A 20,298-nucleotide genomic window follows, 5' to 3' on the forward strand; every position below is an offset into this window, starting at 1 on the left:
AATACAGTTTATTTTCTCTGTTACTGTCTCTTTAAATGTGGCGGGCTGCCCTGTTGTTGCCGTGCTGGAAACCCCGTACTGACTGTGAAGGGACCCAAGATGGCTGAATACTCACGGGGGGCACTTAGCAATTATCTGAGCAAGACATCGGCAATGAATGGCAAATAGCAGTATAATGTAAAGCGTAACCTTCAAGTAATTATACGACTCCAGTTTGTTGGTTTGCACAGTTTTGGGGATGCATGAGTAAGAGTAAGGAGAGAGTGGTCTCTCCGCGGCCCCGAGCCAGAACATGGCGGAACACTTGGGGAAGAAATAGCAGCTAACGTTAGCTAGCTGGCGTATTATTTAAAGAAGAATAGAAACATTGTTCCAGGCTTAAAACGGGTGTCTGTTGTCCGCAAGTATAAAGTAATGTTATCGACAGCTAACTCTAGTTAATCTGCTTCAAATGGTAGTTTAACATTGGATATGTGGAGCATAGGTACTTAGCGTACTAGCTAGCGAGTTAACTCGTAAGGGTTGATAGCTAACGTTACCTGTAAGCGTACAAACTGTACATATAAGCAGGAGTGTTTCGTGAGCCAGTCATCGTAATATCTGCTTCTTTTTCAGTACTCTGTTCTCAGCTGTATATTGCAGTGACATTCGTCGTTTTGTCGTTTAACGCGTAAGATAACGACGTCCTCCGCTCTTTAATTTTGTCGTTAGCTTCCTACAATGGTTTGTACGCGGATTCTGCGTGGCGCCTTGCCTATAGCGCTGGCAGTGTAAGTTTTGAGGCAGCTCGTCAAGAAATGCGAGATATTGCAGTAGTAATTTTAACAACTATTGCGGAATCCTGCTGGAAACTTGTTGAGGCGATCCACTTTTAAGTTGCTTTTAGAACTTATCCTAAGTGACCCCCCGCCGATTCATATTTAGTTAATACTCTTGTAGAAGTGAGCAGCTGTAAAAAGTGAATTGAAGTTGTGGCGTTACTAGGTGAAGAAGGCACCCCGTAAAAGGCCCGGAAGGGGAGAACGGGTTACAAGAAACTGCCAGGATGACGGACACTCGTCGGCGAGTCAAAGTCTATACCCTCAATGAGGACAGACAGTGGGATGACCGTGGGACCGGGCACGTCTCGTCGGGCTATGTGGAGCGCTTGAAAGGCACGTCTCTCCTGGTGCGAGCAGAGAGCGATGGTAAGCGAACATAGGAATACCACACGAAGATTGTAGTAGCTCAGTTATTACTACAAAAACAATACGTTCCGCACTCATTTTAGCCACCTGTATCACCTGAAATTTGTACACGTATTACTTATTTGAAGCAAATGCAGTAACCTACAATTTTGGGCTACCTTTGTTTTAAACCTGACAGGTTCCCTTCTGCTGGAGTCCAAAATTAACCCAAACACAGCCTACCAGAAACAACAGGTCAGTACATAACATGATGAACATACAAAACTGATTTTTTTTCCCCCCATTCTGCTCTGTTTATTGTAAATTGGCTTTGTTTTTCTTTTGAAAAGGACACATTGATAGTGTGGTCAGAGGCTGAAAATTATGATCTAGCACTCAGTTTCCAGGAGAAGGCTGGCTGTGATGAAATCTGGGAGAAAATATGCCAGGTTAGTGTACTTAATTTGTGTGGGTTTGATGCTATTTGTGTTACTGGTGATCCCTTATGTAGTTACATCCTGAGGTGCTAATATGTTTGTCCGCACTTGTGTTTTATTAAGGTGCAGGGAAAGGACCCTTCAGTTGACATCACACAGGATGTGGTGGACGAATCGGAGGAGGAGCGTTTTGATGACATGTCATCCCCAGGTTTGGAATTACCGCCATGCGAACTGAACCGTTTGGAGGACCTGGCCGAGTTGGTGGCCTCTTCTCTCCCATCACCACTGCGGCGTGAAAAACTAGCACTGGCTGTGGAGAATGAAGGCTATATTCGCAAGCTCCTGGAATTGTTCCGTGTTTGTGAGGATTTGGAGAACAGAGAGGGACTGCACCACCTGTATGAAATAATGAAAGGCATCTTCCTGCTGAATCGTACTGCACTTTTTGAGGTAATGTTCTCTGATGAGTGCATAATGGACGTCATTGGTTGCCTGGAGTTTGACCCAGCACTCCCGCAGCCAAGGCGGCATCGTGAGTTTCTCACTAAAACAGCCCGGTTTAAGGAGGTGATCCCCATCTCTGATCCTGAACTGCGTCAGAAAATTCACCAGACATATCGGGTGCAGTATATTCAGGATATGGTGCTGCCCACGCCCTCTGTTTTTGAGGAAAACATGCTGTCCACCTTGCACTCCTTCATCTTTTTCAACAAGGTGGAGATTGTGGGCATGCTACAGGTGAGATAAGCAGACATGTAGTAGTATGATCTAACAGTATGGGGTTGTTGTTTTTACTTTGTATAAACACTACATTTTAAATAAATGTTTTAATTAAAGCAAGTGTTATAAATAGGTAAACTTGTGAATATACTGTAATCCTCACAAAGGAGAATTTCTTTTATGAAATGTTAGTGAGCCTCAAATTACAGTAATTATAGGATTGTACATTGGTTTTATTTTTGACTGATTGTACTTTTACCCTGTCTGAGATTGTCTGGCAGCCTTTTATGATCATGTGACCTTTGTGTTTTTATCCTGTGTCAACTCAGCATTGTTTATGTATGGCTGTCTCCATGGAGGCACAGTAGTGTTGTGTAAATCTGTTATGCTGCGCTAGAGGAAAACTGAAATGGGCACATTGTTGACTCTGGTGTTCTTTGCTATATCACGCTCTGAAGTCAAACACTACAGATATGAGTCTTTGCTTCCTTAATTAGCATAAGGCAGGCAAGCTTAAATCAAACCGTTCACTAACCAAGGTTTTAAAAAATATTTAAAGTGGTAGTAGATGTCATTGAATGAGATGGTGTTTTCAGCATAAACATATCAAAAGTATTTTTATGACCATATAGATCACATTGTTTATGCTCCAAATTTCTCATTGACAAACATGATGCAATTCACTTTTGTTTTCTGTGTAATTATGTTGGACTTGTACTATTGTAAACCAATAACAGCTTTGTAACTTGTGAAAATTGGGTCTGTCATACATTGACATATTAATCATACTCTTAATACTGACTTCTTAAAATCTCATCTCCCTTTTTTGATGTCAGGACGATGAGAAGTTCCTGACAGACCTCTTTGCACAGCTAACAGATGAGGCCACAGATGATGACAAAAGACACGAACTGGTATACCAGAATTTAATAATTTATTTATTAAAAGTTGTTGCAGTCACAAACTCTTAAGATCTTTGTTTTGTTGACCTCTCTTTGTTTATTCCTTTTAGGTAAACTTCCTAAAGGAGTTCTGTGCATTCTCTCAAACATTACAACCTCAAAACAGGGATGCTTTCTTCAAGACATTATCAAACATGGGCATTCTCCCTGCACTAGAGGTTATTCTGGTAAGTCCAGTGGCATTAATCTCAGATGAATAGTTTTGTGGTTTTCTCTCACTAAAATAATTTGTCTGTTGACGTCAGTAGCTTTGGTGATGTTGCAGCCTTTTGCATTTTGATCATGGGTGATGCCTTCAACTTCCTGATGCAATAAAATTGAATTAAGGGACATACTAGTAGTATGTCCCTTAATTCTATAACAACAAAATCTTCTTTTTTTGTTATAATGATCTATAATTATTCTATTAAAAATAACTGGAACATGCTAGTTTGCTCGTTACATTTATTTTTTGCTGAACAGTACTTGAAGGTTGCCAGGGCATACCACAGGAACATTAAATTGCAGAGTGTTGTGACTGAGAAGATGGCATATTTCTTTTGTATGCATCCCTTGTCAAAAATAAATATCAATTAAGTTTTATTTTTTCTTTTAGTTAACTCGTGTGTTTAACTTCTCACATGGAATTTGAGTTTTAAATGGGCTTAAAAGAAGTGCTATGTGATAAACACTGAGGCTTAACATACATTGAACATGCATGCAGTTAGTCATCAAAGTTGTGGTTTCAGGGCATGATGGGCTTTTTGGCTAGTAAGCTAATAAGATTTTTTTTTTTTTTGGTGGTGGTGGTTGTACAATTCATATTATCTGCTTGTAAAGTGTATGTGAGGAAGGTCAGGAAAGACCTTCTGCTCATATAGCCATTGGGTTAATGGGGATTCACTGTCCAAAGAATTTGTTAGACATTACAAGAACTACTAAAGTGCAACCATGAGTCAAACTCGAGCTTAATGATTACTATTGTGAGTTAAAGCAAGGTCAGGCACTAAAGCAGAGAGATTTACAGATTTTAAAGTGTTTCTCTTGGGGAATGGGGGGAAAAAAAGGGGGGTGGGCAACTTGATTAACTTTACATGGGGAAACCAGTTTAGCACCTCACAAAATGGCAACAATAATGCGTAAACGTGCAATTGAGGTGTCCTTTCACTGTATGGGTCTTTTCTCTATAATTTGCCACTGACCTTTTTATTTTTGTTATGTTTAAATCGATAGTTTTTGTTCTTGAAATCTTGAGTTGGGTTTTGAATTGTTTGCTCTCACTATATTGATACAATTACATGTACTTCTTAAACCTGTGCACACAAGCTGATTTTGAAGCTGATCATGACTTTTGTTTTGATTATATCACTCTTGATTTTATCAGAGAGAGAAACAACAAAGGTTGTTCCTTTTTTAAAAGTTATTACTTTTGAACAATTTTAAAGTACATTTCAAAATTTCCTGGCGTGCAAATCAAAAATCTGCTGATAAATATAATAAATAGATTTATTTTGAAAAGGGAATGGACGATGTTCAGGTGCGTGGGGCAGCCACAGATATCTTCTCTTATCTGGTGGAATACAACCCCTCCATGGTACGAGAGTTCGTCATGCAGGAATCACAGCAGAATGATGATGTGAGTATATACACAAAGGCAACATGATAAATAGGAATGATGTCCATTTATCACAATGATGCACATAAACTAAAAATTATTTGCCTTTCAGGACATCCTCTTGATCAACCTGATCATAGAGCACATGATCTGTGACACAGACCCAGAGCTTGGTGGTGCAGTGCAGTTAATGGGTCTGCTGCGAACTCTGGTGGATCCAGAGAATATGCTTGCTACTGCAAATGTGAGTGTGACTGCTGTTTTTACATAGTTTCCACTATGTATGTATGTACTATTTACACTGACCGTAAAACAAACAAAAATCAAAACAAAATAAGTCCATTGCGCAGATAAGAGTTGGCTTTCAAAATGTGTAAGTGCTTAAATACAAAAGAGAACAAATGTTATGTCTGTGGGATTCTTGCGCTTTGGACAAAGACAATAGTCCTATCAGTAAAAAAAAAAAAAAGAAGGCAGATTTCCTTGTTAATCAAGTTACTGTCTAGTAACTGAAAACATCACTGCCGCCAATTCAACAGGTTGGCCAGGATATCTGCAGCTTCACTTTCTTGCTTGTAATTCTTTTGAACTGGAGTGAAAAGCTCAAGTACATTTAAAAATTTAGCAATTCAGCAAAGTATCTGTTTCCTTATTTTTTTTTATTTTATTTTTTTACAGAAAACAGAAAAAACTGAGTTTCTGAGCTTCTTCTACAAGCACTGTATGCATGTTTTATCAGCTCCACTACTGGCCAACACCACGGAAGAAAAACCTAGCAAAGGTACTGAGTTTTTGTTAGATTTCTTTTTTTTTAATCTACAAGTTTTTATGTTGCTAGCTTTCTCACGTTCTTTCTTTCCTCCTTTAGATGACTTTCAAACATCCCAGTTGCTGGCCTTGATTTTGGAGCTGCTAACATTTTGTGTTGAGCATCACACCTATCACATCAAGAACTACATCATCAACAAGGATATTCTCAGGAGGGTATTGGTGCTCACAGCCTCCCGGCATGCTTTCCTGGCTCTATGTAAGTCACAGTTCTTCCAACTATATCTGTCAAAGTAGAGAACGATACAATTAAAGTCTGTTTGACAAATAAGGACATCTATTGCTTAATATTGAACATTGTGTTTCTCCCTGCACAGGCGCCCTGCGTTTCATGCGAAGAATTATTGGTCTAAAGGATGAATTCTACAATCGCTACATCATGAGAAATTTTCTCTTTGAACCTGTCATCAAGGCCTTCCTCAATAACGGCTCACGCTACAATCTCATGAACTCTGCTATTATTGAGATGTTTGAGTATGTTCGTGTGGTGAGTATTTTTCATACCAAAATTTAATAGGTAAACAACAGTATATATTTAACACAAAAGAACCTTGAGCGACATGATCAGCATATAAATGATGTCAGAGCGCCATAATAGCGGTCTGTACATCTCATGGTTAACTTGGTTTGGGAAGCTGGAAGGAAAAAAATGTTTGGTTTCACTTGTGTTACTGATTTTTTGTTCCTGTTTTTTATTGCTTCTGCTTCTCACATTTGAAGAGCCTGTAAAACCTGTACTGAAAAAACTGGTCATGTCTTACAGGTTTAAAAAAACCAATGTATGGCTAACTGATGTGCAAACATAGCTGTAATTATTTGTTAGGCATTAAAAACGTATTCTCTCTATCTTAAGTGATTTTATATTTAATCAGAGGAACTGATATGTGTACGATGTCAAACTAAATCCCTAAAAGTTTACAAGTATTGAGTCCATTTAAACCAAACTGTGACGTGTTTTAAGGTTGTTTGGTTCTGACCAAAACAACCATGCCCAAGACTGTTTTGAGGAGATGGTGGTGAAGTTAGCTTGGGGTTTTGTCAGTGCAAAAAGAAAGCAAACAACAGAAGAAAAAGCTACAGGTTTACAAACTCATCACCTGATTTGGACCAGAGTAAAGGAACTATAGGTCTGAAAATGCTCAGTCCAGTTGTTATGTGTGCATTCATTAGAATTAGTTCTAATCTACCTTTTGTATTTCCCTCATTGGCTTCTTTCCAACTTTTTTTTTCCACTCTGCTTTATCGAAAACTGTAAACTGCCCATCTTTTTCTCTTTCCATACTTTCCCCCTCTGCTACCATTTCTGTGTTCTCCGCTCCCGATTGCCATTGCTCCCAGGAGGATGTGAAGTCTCTAACGGCTCATATAATAGAGAACTACTGGAAGGCTCTTGAGGATGTGGACTACGTCCAGACATTTAAAGGCCTAAAACTGCGGTATGAACAACAACGAGAAAGGCAGGACAACCCCAAACTTGATAGGTAAGAAGATTTTGTCTTGACTGCTGCCTTTATCTAATTATGTATTGACAGACAATGTTTGTCTGACACTAAATGGAAAAAGTGCGTGTGACATCTTGAATGACTAATTTTGATGAATTTTTTTTTTTCATGAATTGTTTTTTTGTGAAGGCAGCTTTGTTGAGTCATAGTGCTATTTTGAGCTGCTGTGTTGTAAATCGTGTCCAGTTTATATTCTTTTGAAACGCATCCTTACACTTGTATTTCACCAACTGTACAAAAGCAAGTTTCCACTTATAGAGAAGGTTTTGCAACTTAACGCAGTCTAACCGTTTATAGTTAAGCAATAGACCAGTTGATCATCTATGACTCTTAAAGCGAAACTGGATGGGTTTGTTTTGTTAATCTGTAATACTTCTGTTAAATTTCATGTTATAAAATATCGACTTAATTTTTAAACGAATGTGGTGTATGTTTTATAACAGCTTCTTGGGCTATGTGTATACTTCATGTGTATGTGTATACTAATGCAAACCACATGTTTGTGGATTACATTAGTTCTGTAAGAGGAAATTTGGCTAACAAAAGAGCTTTCAAAGAATAGAAAATCTTTTTTTTTTTTTCCTGATTACTGAACTGTGCATTTTCTTTGACAGCATGCGCTCCATCTTGAGGAACCACCGCTTCCGCCGTGATGCACGGACGCTGGAGGATGAGGAGGAGATGTGGTTCAATGCAGATGAAGATGACCTTGAGGATGGCGAGGCAGTTGTTCCTCCCTCTGATAAAATGAAGAGTGAGGAAGACCTCATGGAACCAATTAGCAAGTTCATGGAAAGAAAGAAATGTACGTGTAAGGAAACTTGTGATGTTTGGTGGGAAATTGGGGTAGGAAAGAATCCATTCCTTTGGTTAATTATATAAATTAATGTTACCAAGCTGATTATTTCTGAAAACGAAGCCCCTGTAAATTTGATACAAGAATAGATTTTATAAAGGGTATTTCAGGGTTACAGATGTAATGGCAAATTTTAGGTGAAAAATACATTGTAATTGGGTTGTCTCGGTTACATTGACAGCTTTAGGTGTAGTCATGGGGAAATCACCAGTGTATATGGTTCTTACATTATTCCTCCCCAGATGAAAGTTGTTTGTTGTTTGTCAGCAAGAAGCAAAAACTACCAAACTGAATTTCCTGAAATCTGCTTGTAAGGTGTTGCAGAGCCAAGATAAGTTATTTTGATTTAGATTTTTTAATGGTGCATTGGGCTTTGCACATAATGTGTTCTGTTATTGTCTTGTATGGCAAACCAAACTAGACTTCATTAAAGGTATATTCAGGTACTTCAAATGTATTGCTCTGCATTCGTAAGGATTCACTCAAAGAAAACTGTTTTCGTTTGGTTCAGCATAGCGGTGCCACTCAGAACCAGTTTTTACATGCTGGCTAGGTATATTTATAAGTAGTGAGAGACACCTAAGAAGGAAAATATGTCTTGCAAAAGCCTGTCCTGATTTCCGAGGAGACAATTATATTCACCCCTCCAGAATTTTAAAGAATTTTAATGAGAGAATGACCTTTTCTTTATCACCTCATCATGTTGACCCACAGTGAAAGACTCAGAGGAGAAAGAAGTATTGGGAAAGTCGAGCTTGTCGGGCAGACAGAATCCCAGTTTCAAGCTTTCCTTCTCGGGCTCCACTAAAACCAGCCTCTCCAGCCCTCCTTCATCTGCCTCACTAAACCCAGGTTCTCCAGGATCGCCAGGGTCTCCAGGGTCTCCAGGCTCAGGCGCACGGAGCTCACCCTCCACCACAACTGTAACCACAAAGGTACCTGTCAACATTTTTTTTTTTTTTTTTCTTAATGAGCAAAGTTTTTTTTTTTTTTAAATAAATAAAAAAAGATTTGCACAGTGTTGGCAATGCTTTAAACACTTAAGTGAAGGATTTAGTAAGAAATGAGATTTAGCTATGAATCTTCACACTTATACTGTTAAATTTCTCACAACTCCCCCTCTATTCTTGTTATATAATACAAAAACTGGACATGATAACCATTGTGCCACTGGACTAGGATATTTTTTTCTAGCTGACTTTATTTACATGGTGGAAAAGTAGAGGGGGGATGGAGATTATCAGAAAGTGTGTTATTTATGGATTTAATAGATTTCTAAAAATGGAAGACTCGCTGCACAAAATCAAGACAATTAACACCAAATTATATACAAAAATGGGGGAAAAAATGCAGTGAGTTTAGTAGTTCTAGAATTGCATGCAATATTGACATGTATGTGTAATGGGCATATGATTGCTAGTTATAAAGAAAGCAGTGTTGAAACATGTCTGCAAATAATAATTGCAGTTTCTGCAAACTGGGTGTCTCGTTTCTGCTTCAGGGAGGTTTGGTGGGACTTGTGGACTATCCTGATGATGATGATGACGAGGAGGAGGAAGAGGAGGAGGATGGAGAGAGTAAAGAAGACCCTCTGCCACCCTCAAAGAAGTCCAAGCTGAGCTCCTAAAGAAGCGTCACTGTCTCAGCTTGTGCACCGCTCAGGCAGTCTCAGCGCATAGACTTTACACAGGAACGATCAAACTTGTAAACAAATTGAATGAATGAAAACCACCGCTCAGTGTCAACGGGTGGCCACATGAGGAGCAGACTGTGAATGGATCTGAAGGCTCCTCACACTAGTCCAATTCATACAAGTGCCAATCAGGAGACCAGGAGTGGAAAAACCGTCTGAAAATGGGAAGAGACGATTGAAAGTTTGGAGAGGGGAAAAAAATTTCACTCAATAAATCTTCAGCGGACTCAAACAGTATGAGCCATGAGTTTGGTAATTTAGCAACTGGAGGAAAAGACCACATACAAAAAACACATACAACACAGACAGAAATCCCAGAGAGCTCGCGGGCTTGGACCATAACCCACTGACCCCCACCTGCCCCCCACTCAGGGAAGGACATCACAGTGGCCCAAACGGGTCGGCCAATTCAGACCTAGAACCACCACTCGCACCCCCGTCCCCTCCTCAGAATCCACTTCCTTCCTGTTCCTTTCTCCTTCTTTTCTCCCCTGCTCTCTCCCTTCTCTTTGTCTGTTGCTTTTTCTCCCTTTTTAAGTTAGCATATAGGACCAGATGGGAGGCAGCATGTGGCAAAGCGCTGTCCTTGTTGTCATTTGATGATGTCATCAGTGTCGCCGTTCCTCAGCGGACGTTGTTTCTCCGAAGAGGAAAAAAAGCCAGCAGTTTCTTCATTATTTTCTTTTATGTTCTGTATTTGTCACAGTCTTTTTTTTTTTTTTCTTTTTTTTCTTTTTTGTAAATGACTACAAAAAAAAGACCTGCCTTTAAATGTTCAGGACGTTTTCAGTCACACTTGAACAGGTTTTTAAAGACCTCAGTAGGTGAGCTAGTTTTACCCTTTTTGCCCTTTGAAACTGCAGATTTTTTGGAGAATTTGTAATCCCGTCTTGATTAAAGATTGAGTGGAATTCTAGATGTGATGAATTTTGTCATATCTTTTGTTTTTCCTTTCTTTTACATGAGTGTACACTAGTTGTTCAGAAAATTTGGGACCATTAAAATGATCTTTGCTGTAAGATGTCCTACTACCCTTTGTCCTAGTAATCAAGTGTTCCTGGCTGCATCTACTTTACTACATCTTACACAGTTTTTGGCTCCTTGCTAGAAGATGGGTGCCCCTGTTTCTGTAGCGCAGACAGTTCTTTTTGGTTCACAATGGTTCCACAAACTAGAAGGTCAAACTGAAGAAAGATCTGTAATTCCTGGGACTAAAGTATTACCATTATGTTCCAACTAGCAGACAAGGTATCCCAAGTTTTTTGGGGGTGTACTTGGTTGCTGATCTCCTAATAATCCACCAGATGGCATCCTTGGTCCATGAGAGAATCAACTATGTGAATTGTGGGTTATTTCAACTGTGCTTTGCAGTCCTTACAGAAATCAGTCATTAACTCCTCCACAGAGAAAGTATTAATACCTTGCTGTTGTTTTTAAAATACTGTGTATTACATGTGGCATTTTTTAACTTCTTTGTTGAGACGGTAATGGGTGGAACATGGGTGCTTGATATACCACACTGGGGACAAATTGTTAAAGATGTATTTAAAATTATTATGTATTTAAAAGCAAGGTCAGATACACAACTGCAATTTTGCAAGTAGACTCCATTAGAACTTGTTATCCTGTTGGTATTATACCAGTATGATTCATTCTGCCAACTCATATAAGTGACTAATATGAGGTTATAATTTCTTTAATCAGTCTTAGAAGAGGTATTGCTAATCATCTTCATAACTGAAAGCACTTTGCAGCACTTGTAGCCATGCAAGTGTTTTGTTTTTTTTGGAGTGGGGAAAAAAAAGTTGATGAAAAATGTCAGCACCCTCCCGTTTATGTGGTCACCTCAGTGGGAGTCTGAGTACAACTCAAAAACAAACAGCATCAAGGCCACCAAGAAGTCACTGTGTTGTCCCTCCAAGTGCATTGTGGCCTTCAAACATTGTTTATTAATTAAAACCCAACAGAAGAGGATCACTCGGTGCTCAGCGGGCAACGAGAGCCGTCGCACAACGCCTATTAAGGCCTCCATTCACATGAAAGCCATCTCCAGACAACAGCAGCTTTTGAAGAGCAGCCCTCCCTGCCAGCCTCCGTTTGCTCCTCAGCAGGAGTGTGGCAGAGTGTGTGTATATGTGTGAGATCTCCCTCTTTGCCACTGGAGAGGCCAGCTTGGTCTTGGTGCCAGCCACTGATTCACCAGAATGCCAGCTCCACTTCCAGTGCCAAGTCGTTCACCCGGCTCTGCCCGCCTGTATGTCTGCCAGGCTGAAGAGCCCCCATCAGGGACGCTGCTGTCCAGCTTCCTACTGGGCCAATGAAAAGTCTCTTTGACAGCTGTCTTGATCAGCTCCACTCCTAAAGCATACTGTCTGCCAGTTGTCAACTTTCTATACATTGATCACATTAGTAGATATCTATGCAAATGCTAAAAGTAGCAGAACAAATGATAGTATAGATGAGGCTCACTACTATACTGTGTGCATACTTTCATAAGAAACAACAAAAAAAATGGTGTATTTCAAACAAGGTTGAAATTTATGAGTTATACTTCCTGCCACCAAATATATACCTCCCTGACAATGTGGTGGTTTTGATCTGTAGTGATTGCAATCTGTTTTTAATGCTTCGCTTTATTCCATCTGGCCTCACATAACATTTATTTTTTGTCTGTACACATACCTGTTTATAGAGCTTTTGATCTTATCACCTTATTAAGTTTGCTCAGCTGCTCAGAACAAAATGTCCTACCTGTCAAGAACCCTGGAAACGTGTCCACCAACTCCCTGTTCTGCAGCAGTGAACATTTTTATTACAACTGATGCAGATGCTGTGATACAATCAGGAGCATCAGAGAAACAAGCAGTGGAAGCAAGGGAGGGAAGTTACAAACATACAAAAGTCATGTTATTTTCAATTAAAATGATCAATTTAGTTTATAGCCTTAGATAGCTATTACAGACCACTTTAGCAGCCAGTTTCCCAAAATGGTCCCGAGCATGCAAAGTGCAACTTTTGGACACTCTCAGTTATAAATAGCAAGGTGTCTGACATTTATGGCTCTCTTTTAGGGCTATGATTTCTTTGCTTTAACGAAACGAGAGCAGAATCAGTAGGGGGCGGTAGAGACCACTTGTGGATGCCAATCAATGCATAGATTTATAAACATAGAAAGGTAATCAACCTTATTATGTGCACACGTGTTTGGTTTCCTCCATGCCATTTATTTCTAAACAGACTCATTATTTTTTTTAGTTTTTGAGAAGCACCTTTAATTGATCAGTGGGGGATGGGGAAGGAAAGGGGAGTTATTTTATCCCGTGTAATCCTGGTAACTACATCAGGATATATGAAAGAGGAAATGTGGCACACATGCGGTTTTTGGAAGCCTGGCTGAGCTTGTCTAAACACTCACACAAAGTCCACCTTTATGTCTCCCTACCGGCCCGGGCGTCGCGGCAGACAATGACCCGTATTTCCCGGCACAAAGTGCTCTCTGTGTCCGCCGGAGCTCCCCCGCTTTAATGGAGGTGATTGCCCGTGTTCAGTGCAGCGCGTCCTCCGCTGTGCGTGATTAATCACCGTGTTAAACGCTGGAGCTGGGCGTCCCTCGGGCGGAGAGAGGGCCGGTAGGCCGACGTGGAACCCCGGGGGCTGGGGGGCAGCCGGGACGGCCTCGGGTCAGCATCCGTCGGCAGCGAATAAAAGAGTGGAGAAAAGTCCTCATCCGTCACATATGGTTTACATTAAAGCAGAGGTGAGATGCAGTCACAAACAGAAGTCCAACATACTGTGACCTACATGTTTCTGAAGTGGTGGCAGAAAAAATATGAGGTCTCCAAAGTTACATCTATATATCAAGATCATTTCAAATAACTGACTACTTGGAGATTGTCCCTCCTCTCCTCTGGATCATGCTAACAAGCTTGCATATTGCTGTAATGTTATTTACCCTGAAAACTCCATCTAGAGCTGACGTGTTGATTTACAGTATAGTGACATCTGCTGAACCTGATGATGATAATCTGATCAAAGCCCATAGTGTTTAGTGTAGTGTTATTGGTATGTTTTGGGCCAAATATTGAAACGGGTAATTTGTATTTTATTGTGAAGTAATGAAAACCAATGACCTCTACATGCAGTCTTCAACTACAGTAGTTATTTTCTGTCATCCTGAATGATTTAAAGCAATATCAGGAGGTGAAAGCATTTTCCAACATAAATTTTAGACTAAAGCATACATAAATAAATAAACTTTTTTGGCGTAATTGCTCTTTAAATCTCTTCTATGACCCATGGACTCAGGTCAGGAATGCTTTCCACCCCTCAGGTTGGAAACTGCTGTCATATTCCTTCTGTCTCTCCTCATAACTTGCATCCACTGCAGCTTAACAGTTAAGTTCAGTGCAACTAAAACGCCTTCTAAATGTGCACCATAAACCAGCAGTAAGCCCGTGCTTCCTTTGTTTCTCGGTAGCAGACCGTGGCCCCTTCATAATTCTTGTCACTCTAAATCAGAGATAAATAATGAGCTTTCCCATGGAAGCGATGGAAAGTGGAAGAATTTGGGGCTGATCTGCTATTGCTAAATGTTAAGTGGTTGTTATTGTGCCTCGGCATGGGGCACAGGAAACATGGATGTGAATGTACGAGCTGCTGGGCTGCGTGTTAAATGGAAATGTCACAGTGATAAAGAGCGCACCTTCCGCGCCCAAGAGCGTGTGCTTGTTTTTGTGCGTGCATGCGTGTGAGAAGACTTGGTGGCATACTTTGGAGGCGCACTGTAAATCCACAGCATGAGCTGCAGATAGCTGCACGCTCACTGACACACACGCACACAAACACCCACACTTGAATCTATTCCTACAAGCAGCGTACTTTCCAGGAGTTTACATCTAATGCTGCTCCAGTAATGTGAGCTCACACGTCGGAATCTAGCAGATAAAATCCCCACCCGCATAAATTTCTGACCCTATTAAAAGCACGTAAAACTCACACTGAATAAAATAAAACCGACTTCACCGGCCCTCTGGGCACGTATAGTGTCCCAGACTGAAGGTGTTGAAGAGAAATTAGGCTGAGCAGCAGAGCGCTGGGAAACACAGCAGTTTCTGTGAAGGAAAACGCTGGGAGGCGCAGACATCCAACATGTAAAAATCACCCAGGGCAAGGAGGTGAATGGGCCAACCATGATGTCTGAGATATTGAATTTACCTCACGTAATGTGGCATGAATGAAGCCCTTAAAGGTATCAGTTTTCAGCCAATAAACAGGGAGAATCAGACACATGGTTCAGTTGGAGTTGAACATGTGAGGCCAGTTACAAACACCCACCCACCCACACACACACACACACACACACACACACACACACACACACACACACACACACACACACACACACACACACACACATATAGCCAATGCCCCGGTCACCCAGTCAGGCTGCTACTGTGTACATTAAAATCACCATTCGACTTAACAAATCAAACCTTTCGCTATATGTTAAGGTCTTGACAAGCTTTGATTTCTGTCCGTAACCCAAAACTAACCAAACAGAACTGTTCCAAAATACAGTAGCAGTCGAAATCATGCTTGACATTCACTATTTGAGTCCGCTTTTGTATTTCCACAGACTGAAAGCCTGTGCATTACCAAAACGCTTATGTTTTTTTCTGCTTCTTCTTCCTCCATTCAGCCAGGCCTGATGGCTCCTGCTGCTGGAGTGTCTGAGACTTTGATGGCGGCTCTGTGTCGTGTGGCGTTGGCGTCCGCGCTGTGCCAGGCGGCGTGTGTGGTCAACAGGCAACCGAGAAGCTGCGGGGAAGCGAAAGGGCTGTGGGTCAAGGCAGAAGCCCCTTTGGTTCGAGACAGGGCCTCACCATGTATCTCTTCTCCGTCCGCTCTTCACGCCTTCTATTCATCTTCAGATTTCTGTGTCTGTCTCCCTGGCTGACCTTGAATAACTCATACCTACAGTACGCATGGCATATGCCTCTTTCACAATTTTCTGCATCCTGCAAAGACTTATTATATCCTTCTCACACACTTACACCTCATCTTTCTCTCCTCCCTCCCTCTGTGGCCTAGGGGCATATGGTTTGGCTGGGCAAGAGATAAGAGAGACGTGTCAGCATGTGGTACTGAACAAACACATCTTTCATTTCTTCCTTTCTTCTCTCCTGCTTTAAGTCCACTTCCCTGTCCTAGTCCTTTCTCCTCTCCTCTTTCGTCCCTCCTCTTCTCTCCCGATCTCCTCACCTCCTTCGTCTCTGTGACGGCTGGGTACAATTAGGAGCAGAAAGCCTTTCGTCTTGTCAGGGAGAGACTTTTGTTATATTTGCGGCTGATGGAGAGGGGAGCGGAGGGAGAGAATGGGCTTCAGATGCTCTCTAGGAGTGAAGATGAGGGGGGAAATGAAGGGCTAGAGGAGAAGAGACAGATCTCCTCATGCTGAATGAAAGGCCTTCTTTCCTCTCTGGTAGGGCACATCAGAGACATGCTCTCCTTCACTTTATGGAGGGGAAAGTGGTTTCCACCAAACTCTGCTTCCATTTATCTTTGGCTCGCTCGCCCTACTCGCTGTACACACACTTCCTCACGTGTTCACATTTGTACGGCACATGCACGCACATGCACGTTCTGCACGCATACTGGATTTGCTTTGATTCCTGATTGCTTTGGTTTCTGCGGTGGCTTGATCAGGTTACTGTTTAAACTCTGTGCCAAGCCAGTGTGTGTGTGTCTGTCTGAGCCTCTGTGTGTGTGCGTAGAAGTGTGATGATGGTCCCTCAGTCAGTGGTGGGAATAGCACAGTTTCAGCTGCTATTATTAGCCCTCTGTTCCACAGGCCTGATTCTTTTCCCGTCTCTTGTCTGACACCAGCATTTCATTATTATCTGGCTCAAGCGCAGGAACATCCATGCTCCCAGTGCTAGCTACAGCTAGGACGCTTTCATTCCAACAAGGCTTTTTATAGGCTGCTACTCTCGTATACATTATGTCCTTTATTGTGTGAAAGACACAGGGTAGACAGAAATGGGTTAAAGCATCATTTGGTAGGTGTGGGTACCTTAAGATCTACTACAGCAGTGTAGCGGTCACAAAAACACATAATTTGTTCATATTTCAACAGATGAATCTATGAAAAATGGCAATGATAATGCATAAAAGCATAAAATTCCAATTTTGCACCAGTTTATGAAAACTTGGAAGTGTGCAGTCTATACTTGAAAAACATTGAGCTGAACAGGCAGAGGACAGAAGAAGTAGTGGCAGGCTTGTCAACTATCTATTGCAGATGAATAGTATCTGACACTTATGTCCTTAATAACAAAAATCCAGCAAAGACTTGGGATGCCTCTAAACCCTGAGTGGACCCATCTGCTGTTTGCTGAAGCTTTGTCCAAGATTTCTTCAGTAGAAGAGTGACTGTTCTTAAGGAAGGGAAACAGGGATAAAAGGCTGATGTATGATAAATTACACAAGAAATGGACTGAAAATCAGAGGCACCAGATCTTATGGAGCGATGAATCCAAATGTGCATTCTTTTCCTTCAAGAACCCTGGAGAACTTTTCCTAAAGACTACTTAAAGGAAACTACAAATAAGCTTGCTCTAAGAGAGTTTAGGCTAGGTTCAAGACTAAAGGCAATCGTACCAAATACTGGCTTTCAAGCTCATTAGAATTATACAAACATGGTTTTACTGCTTATACATGGGTATGCTGCACTCCCATGCATGTTTACATGCTTCAATAAATTGCTGCACCTTTTCCCATTTTCATAGCAAAAACATAAAGACTTGAGGAGTGACTCGAGACTTTTGCACAGTACAATACATAAAACAAAAAAACAAGCTTAGTATTATTATTATTTTTATTATTATTTAGTGTTCAGCCGCCCATCAGAGTGCTGTTTCCAGCCCATACTAACCCCTTGATGTACTAGTTCCCAGAAACAGGTGACACACTTACTTCGCCTTTCGTTGCGCACTCAGACACCAGCAGACAGTTGACAGATGCACCCTTGACCGGTGAGCATTTCAAGGACACAGTCCTCACACTTGAATAATTTGAGCACAGTCACTGCTCACACATATGAAGACAAATGCATACAGACACTTGCTCGCAGTACCCAGCGCACAACCCCCCACCACACTTACCAGTCTCACAGAGTGGCTTCCATTACAGATAAGTGCGGCACTGGTATTGACAGGGTCATGAAGGACCCTAGCTGTTGTGACCTTTGAGACTACTATCTGTTTGACCAGCCAGATGGTCAAAGTGAGAGAGGCTCAGTATTTTGAAAAGAAAAAAAAATGCCACAACAGGGTTTTTTTTAAAAACACCTTGCACTTCAGAGAAAGATTTCAAAAGAGAAAAGCCCCATTAGTAACATTTCTAATATGCTTGTATGATATAGTATGAATGAAAGAGGAATTTCCCTGTTAATCATTCATGTCTGTGTTTATGTTTGAAAGTGTGCGCGGGCAGTTCTCTCTGGATGTTTTCTCTGTATGTGAGCCGTGTGGCTGTCGACAAAAATAAACTTCCTGTGAGAAGCGCCTGCCACAGGCCAAAATCATTCTATAGCCCCTCTTTTCTCTTGTGTTTAATTCCTGACCCGAGACCAGTGTGATGTTAGTTTTGCAGTGCTTAAGATGCGTCCCTCGAGCGGCGAAGCCAACCAGGGGCAAGAGTGCTGTGAGTTTAGTGTACATGAATGACGAGTCCTCTGTGGTTTTTAACTTTAACTTCGAGTTCAGAAGTTCAGTCTGTGAACGTAGAAAGTTAAATCTATGAAACTGTCTACAGGGCTGTCCCTGACATTTCAAAGTCGTGAAATTGAAGATATTTTGGGTTAAAATGTCTTTGAACTTCTTTTTTTGTTTCTATAAATCAGTCAGTGAGTGATGTCCAAATATACGAGGGATGAACTCTAAATTTGTCTCTTCCTGTAAGAACATCTGGGTCTCTCTTTCTCTCATACTCACACACACACACACACACGTCCCCCAACCGACACACACATTCATGTATAGGATATAAACTGTTATCCACAGTTTCCCTTTGTCATTTCATCATGATTTTGGGTGAGAATTTATGTGAAATCATAGCAGTAAAACAGCAGTGTGATGTCACGTCCACAACCACAAGACTTTAGGCTCCCACATTGTTGCGCAGTTAGTTTGATTTAATCAATTTTGGTTTGTTGTTTTACTACACATCATGACACTACATTGTATAATAAATGATGGCATGCGCAATTGGTTTTCAGCTGTTTTAAGCCAAAGGGCCAGCAAAATGGACTGAACCATCGTCTTTGTCCACATGGGTGAGAATGTGGTTTCTGTAAATAAGATTATTTATTGTCCCTGTGGCTTCCCCCTGTGTTTGGTTTACTCCACTAGTATATAGACTGAGCTGTCTTTCATTGAGTTAGGTCACTTTGTTTAGGTTTTGTTAGGCATTGTTTTCGTGTAGAGTTCTAATCAGTTGACCTCTTCTTTTTTTTTTTAGGCTGACATATTTCTTAAAATAGCCTATTTAGGATTATATTTCTTGATATTGTCTTTGTGTTTATGGGGTATAAAAAAAACCCACATTTTAAAAATTATACCTATGCCTGGGCATCCTTCGACTGCTTGGTCCCTTACAAGCAGGAAGGAATCTATGAGAAACCATATTTCTTCTTCCTGTTAGAGTACCAGGCTTTATGATTGAGGAGGTGGTGATGGCGGTGCTCTTGTGGTTTAGTTAAATCCTAGACCCGCTGGTCATGTTGCTCACGAGGTGCTGAAGCTTGGGGATCTGATGCTGGCTAATGGGCTGAAACGGCTCACTGTAAATGTCGCTGGCTTCCTGGGTGGTCATCTTTGTCAGGTGGGGTATAAACCTAAGTGGTACTGAAAAGGTTTTGACTCAAGTCCAGAAAACAGTCCTTAGCTGACCACTTGGAAAAATGTGAATAGCCAGAGAATTTGTAGATTTTCTCTCTATGGAATTCTCAATTGATACAGAAGACCTGTTGTTGTTTTATTTTTGCTTTTTTCTCTGCTTGGAGTTGGTGTCCTTGCATCGGATTGTCAAGTGTGTGCAGGCTTTGTGGTCAGTTTTCATAAACACACACATTGCTAATGTTGTATCTGTCTTATCTGTCATCTATCTGCAGATCTCAGTGTTATCTGTCCTATAGACACCCTACCCAAATACCACAAGCTAGATCCCACACTGGAGAGTCAAAGTTCACCTGGTTGGGATCTGACCCCTGTGTGACCTCTTCTGATGTGATTGATCACTAACACAAAAGAGTCCCAGTGGTCAGTGGTCACTGAGGTCCCGGGCCATCCGTTAGCCACAGCAGGGGCAGATAGGGGAAAGGTTTCCGGGTCAGGGGTCAGGGAGATGCCACATGCTCGGTCGTCTGTCACATGGTTTGGCCCTCTTGGATGACACTGGACGGCTTTGAGAACCCAGTCCAGTCTCCCTGTAGTCCACCCTTCTGGATAGATGTGATTCATACAGGCTATCAGTTCCC

The 20,298-nt window shown here is 41.2% G+C and overlaps 1 protein-coding gene across 3 annotated transcripts; it reads left to right on the forward strand.

Annotated features, from left to right (window-relative positions):
* Nucleotides 1–10,780, forward strand: smek1 (SMEK homolog 1, suppressor of mek1 (Dictyostelium)). Of its 3 annotated transcripts, none has more exons than XM_040017309.1 (15): nucleotides 1–1,187; nucleotides 1,366–1,421; nucleotides 1,517–1,615; nucleotides 1,727–2,344; nucleotides 3,163–3,240; nucleotides 3,339–3,455; nucleotides 4,787–4,903; nucleotides 4,995–5,126; nucleotides 5,561–5,663; nucleotides 5,751–5,909; nucleotides 6,028–6,197; nucleotides 7,049–7,191; nucleotides 7,827–8,017; nucleotides 8,783–9,003; nucleotides 9,570–10,780. In XM_040017309.1, the coding sequence occupies exons 1-15, from the start codon at nucleotides 1,046–1,048 to the stop codon at nucleotides 9,693–9,695; spliced, it is 2,472 nt and encodes an 823-aa protein (XP_039873243.1). In that variant the 5' UTR covers nucleotides 1–1,045; the 3' UTR covers nucleotides 9,696–10,780. The 3 variants fall into 3 exon arrangements, with proteins under 3 accessions (XP_039873243.1, XP_039873245.1, XP_039873242.1); XM_040017311.1 differs by having other exon boundaries at nucleotides 7,052–7,191; XM_040017308.1 differs by having other exon boundaries at nucleotides 5,561–5,909.
* The last annotated feature ends 9,518 nt before the right edge of the window (nucleotides 10,781–20,298 follow it).

Source organism: Simochromis diagramma, unplaced genomic scaffold, assembly GCF_900408965.1.
Source record: "Simochromis diagramma unplaced genomic scaffold, fSimDia1.1 OVJJ01000802.1, whole genome shotgun sequence".
Taxonomy (NCBI): domain Eukaryota; kingdom Metazoa; phylum Chordata; class Actinopteri; order Cichliformes; family Cichlidae; genus Simochromis; species Simochromis diagramma.

Excerpts from the sequence above, each read along its gene's own strand:
- smek1 (XM_040017308.1), top strand. The coding sequence starts at position 1,046 with ATGACGGACACTCGTCGGCGAGTCAAAGTCTATACCCTCAATGAGGAC. Across the intron at positions 2,345-3,162 it reads AGATTGTGGGCATGCTACAG|GACGATGAGAAGTTCCTGAC; the intron begins GTGAGATAAGCA and ends TTTTGATGTCAG. Across the intron at positions 5,910-6,027 it reads GCATGCTTTCCTGGCTCTAT|GCGCCCTGCGTTTCATGCGA; the intron begins GTAAGTCACAGT and ends CTCCCTGCACAG.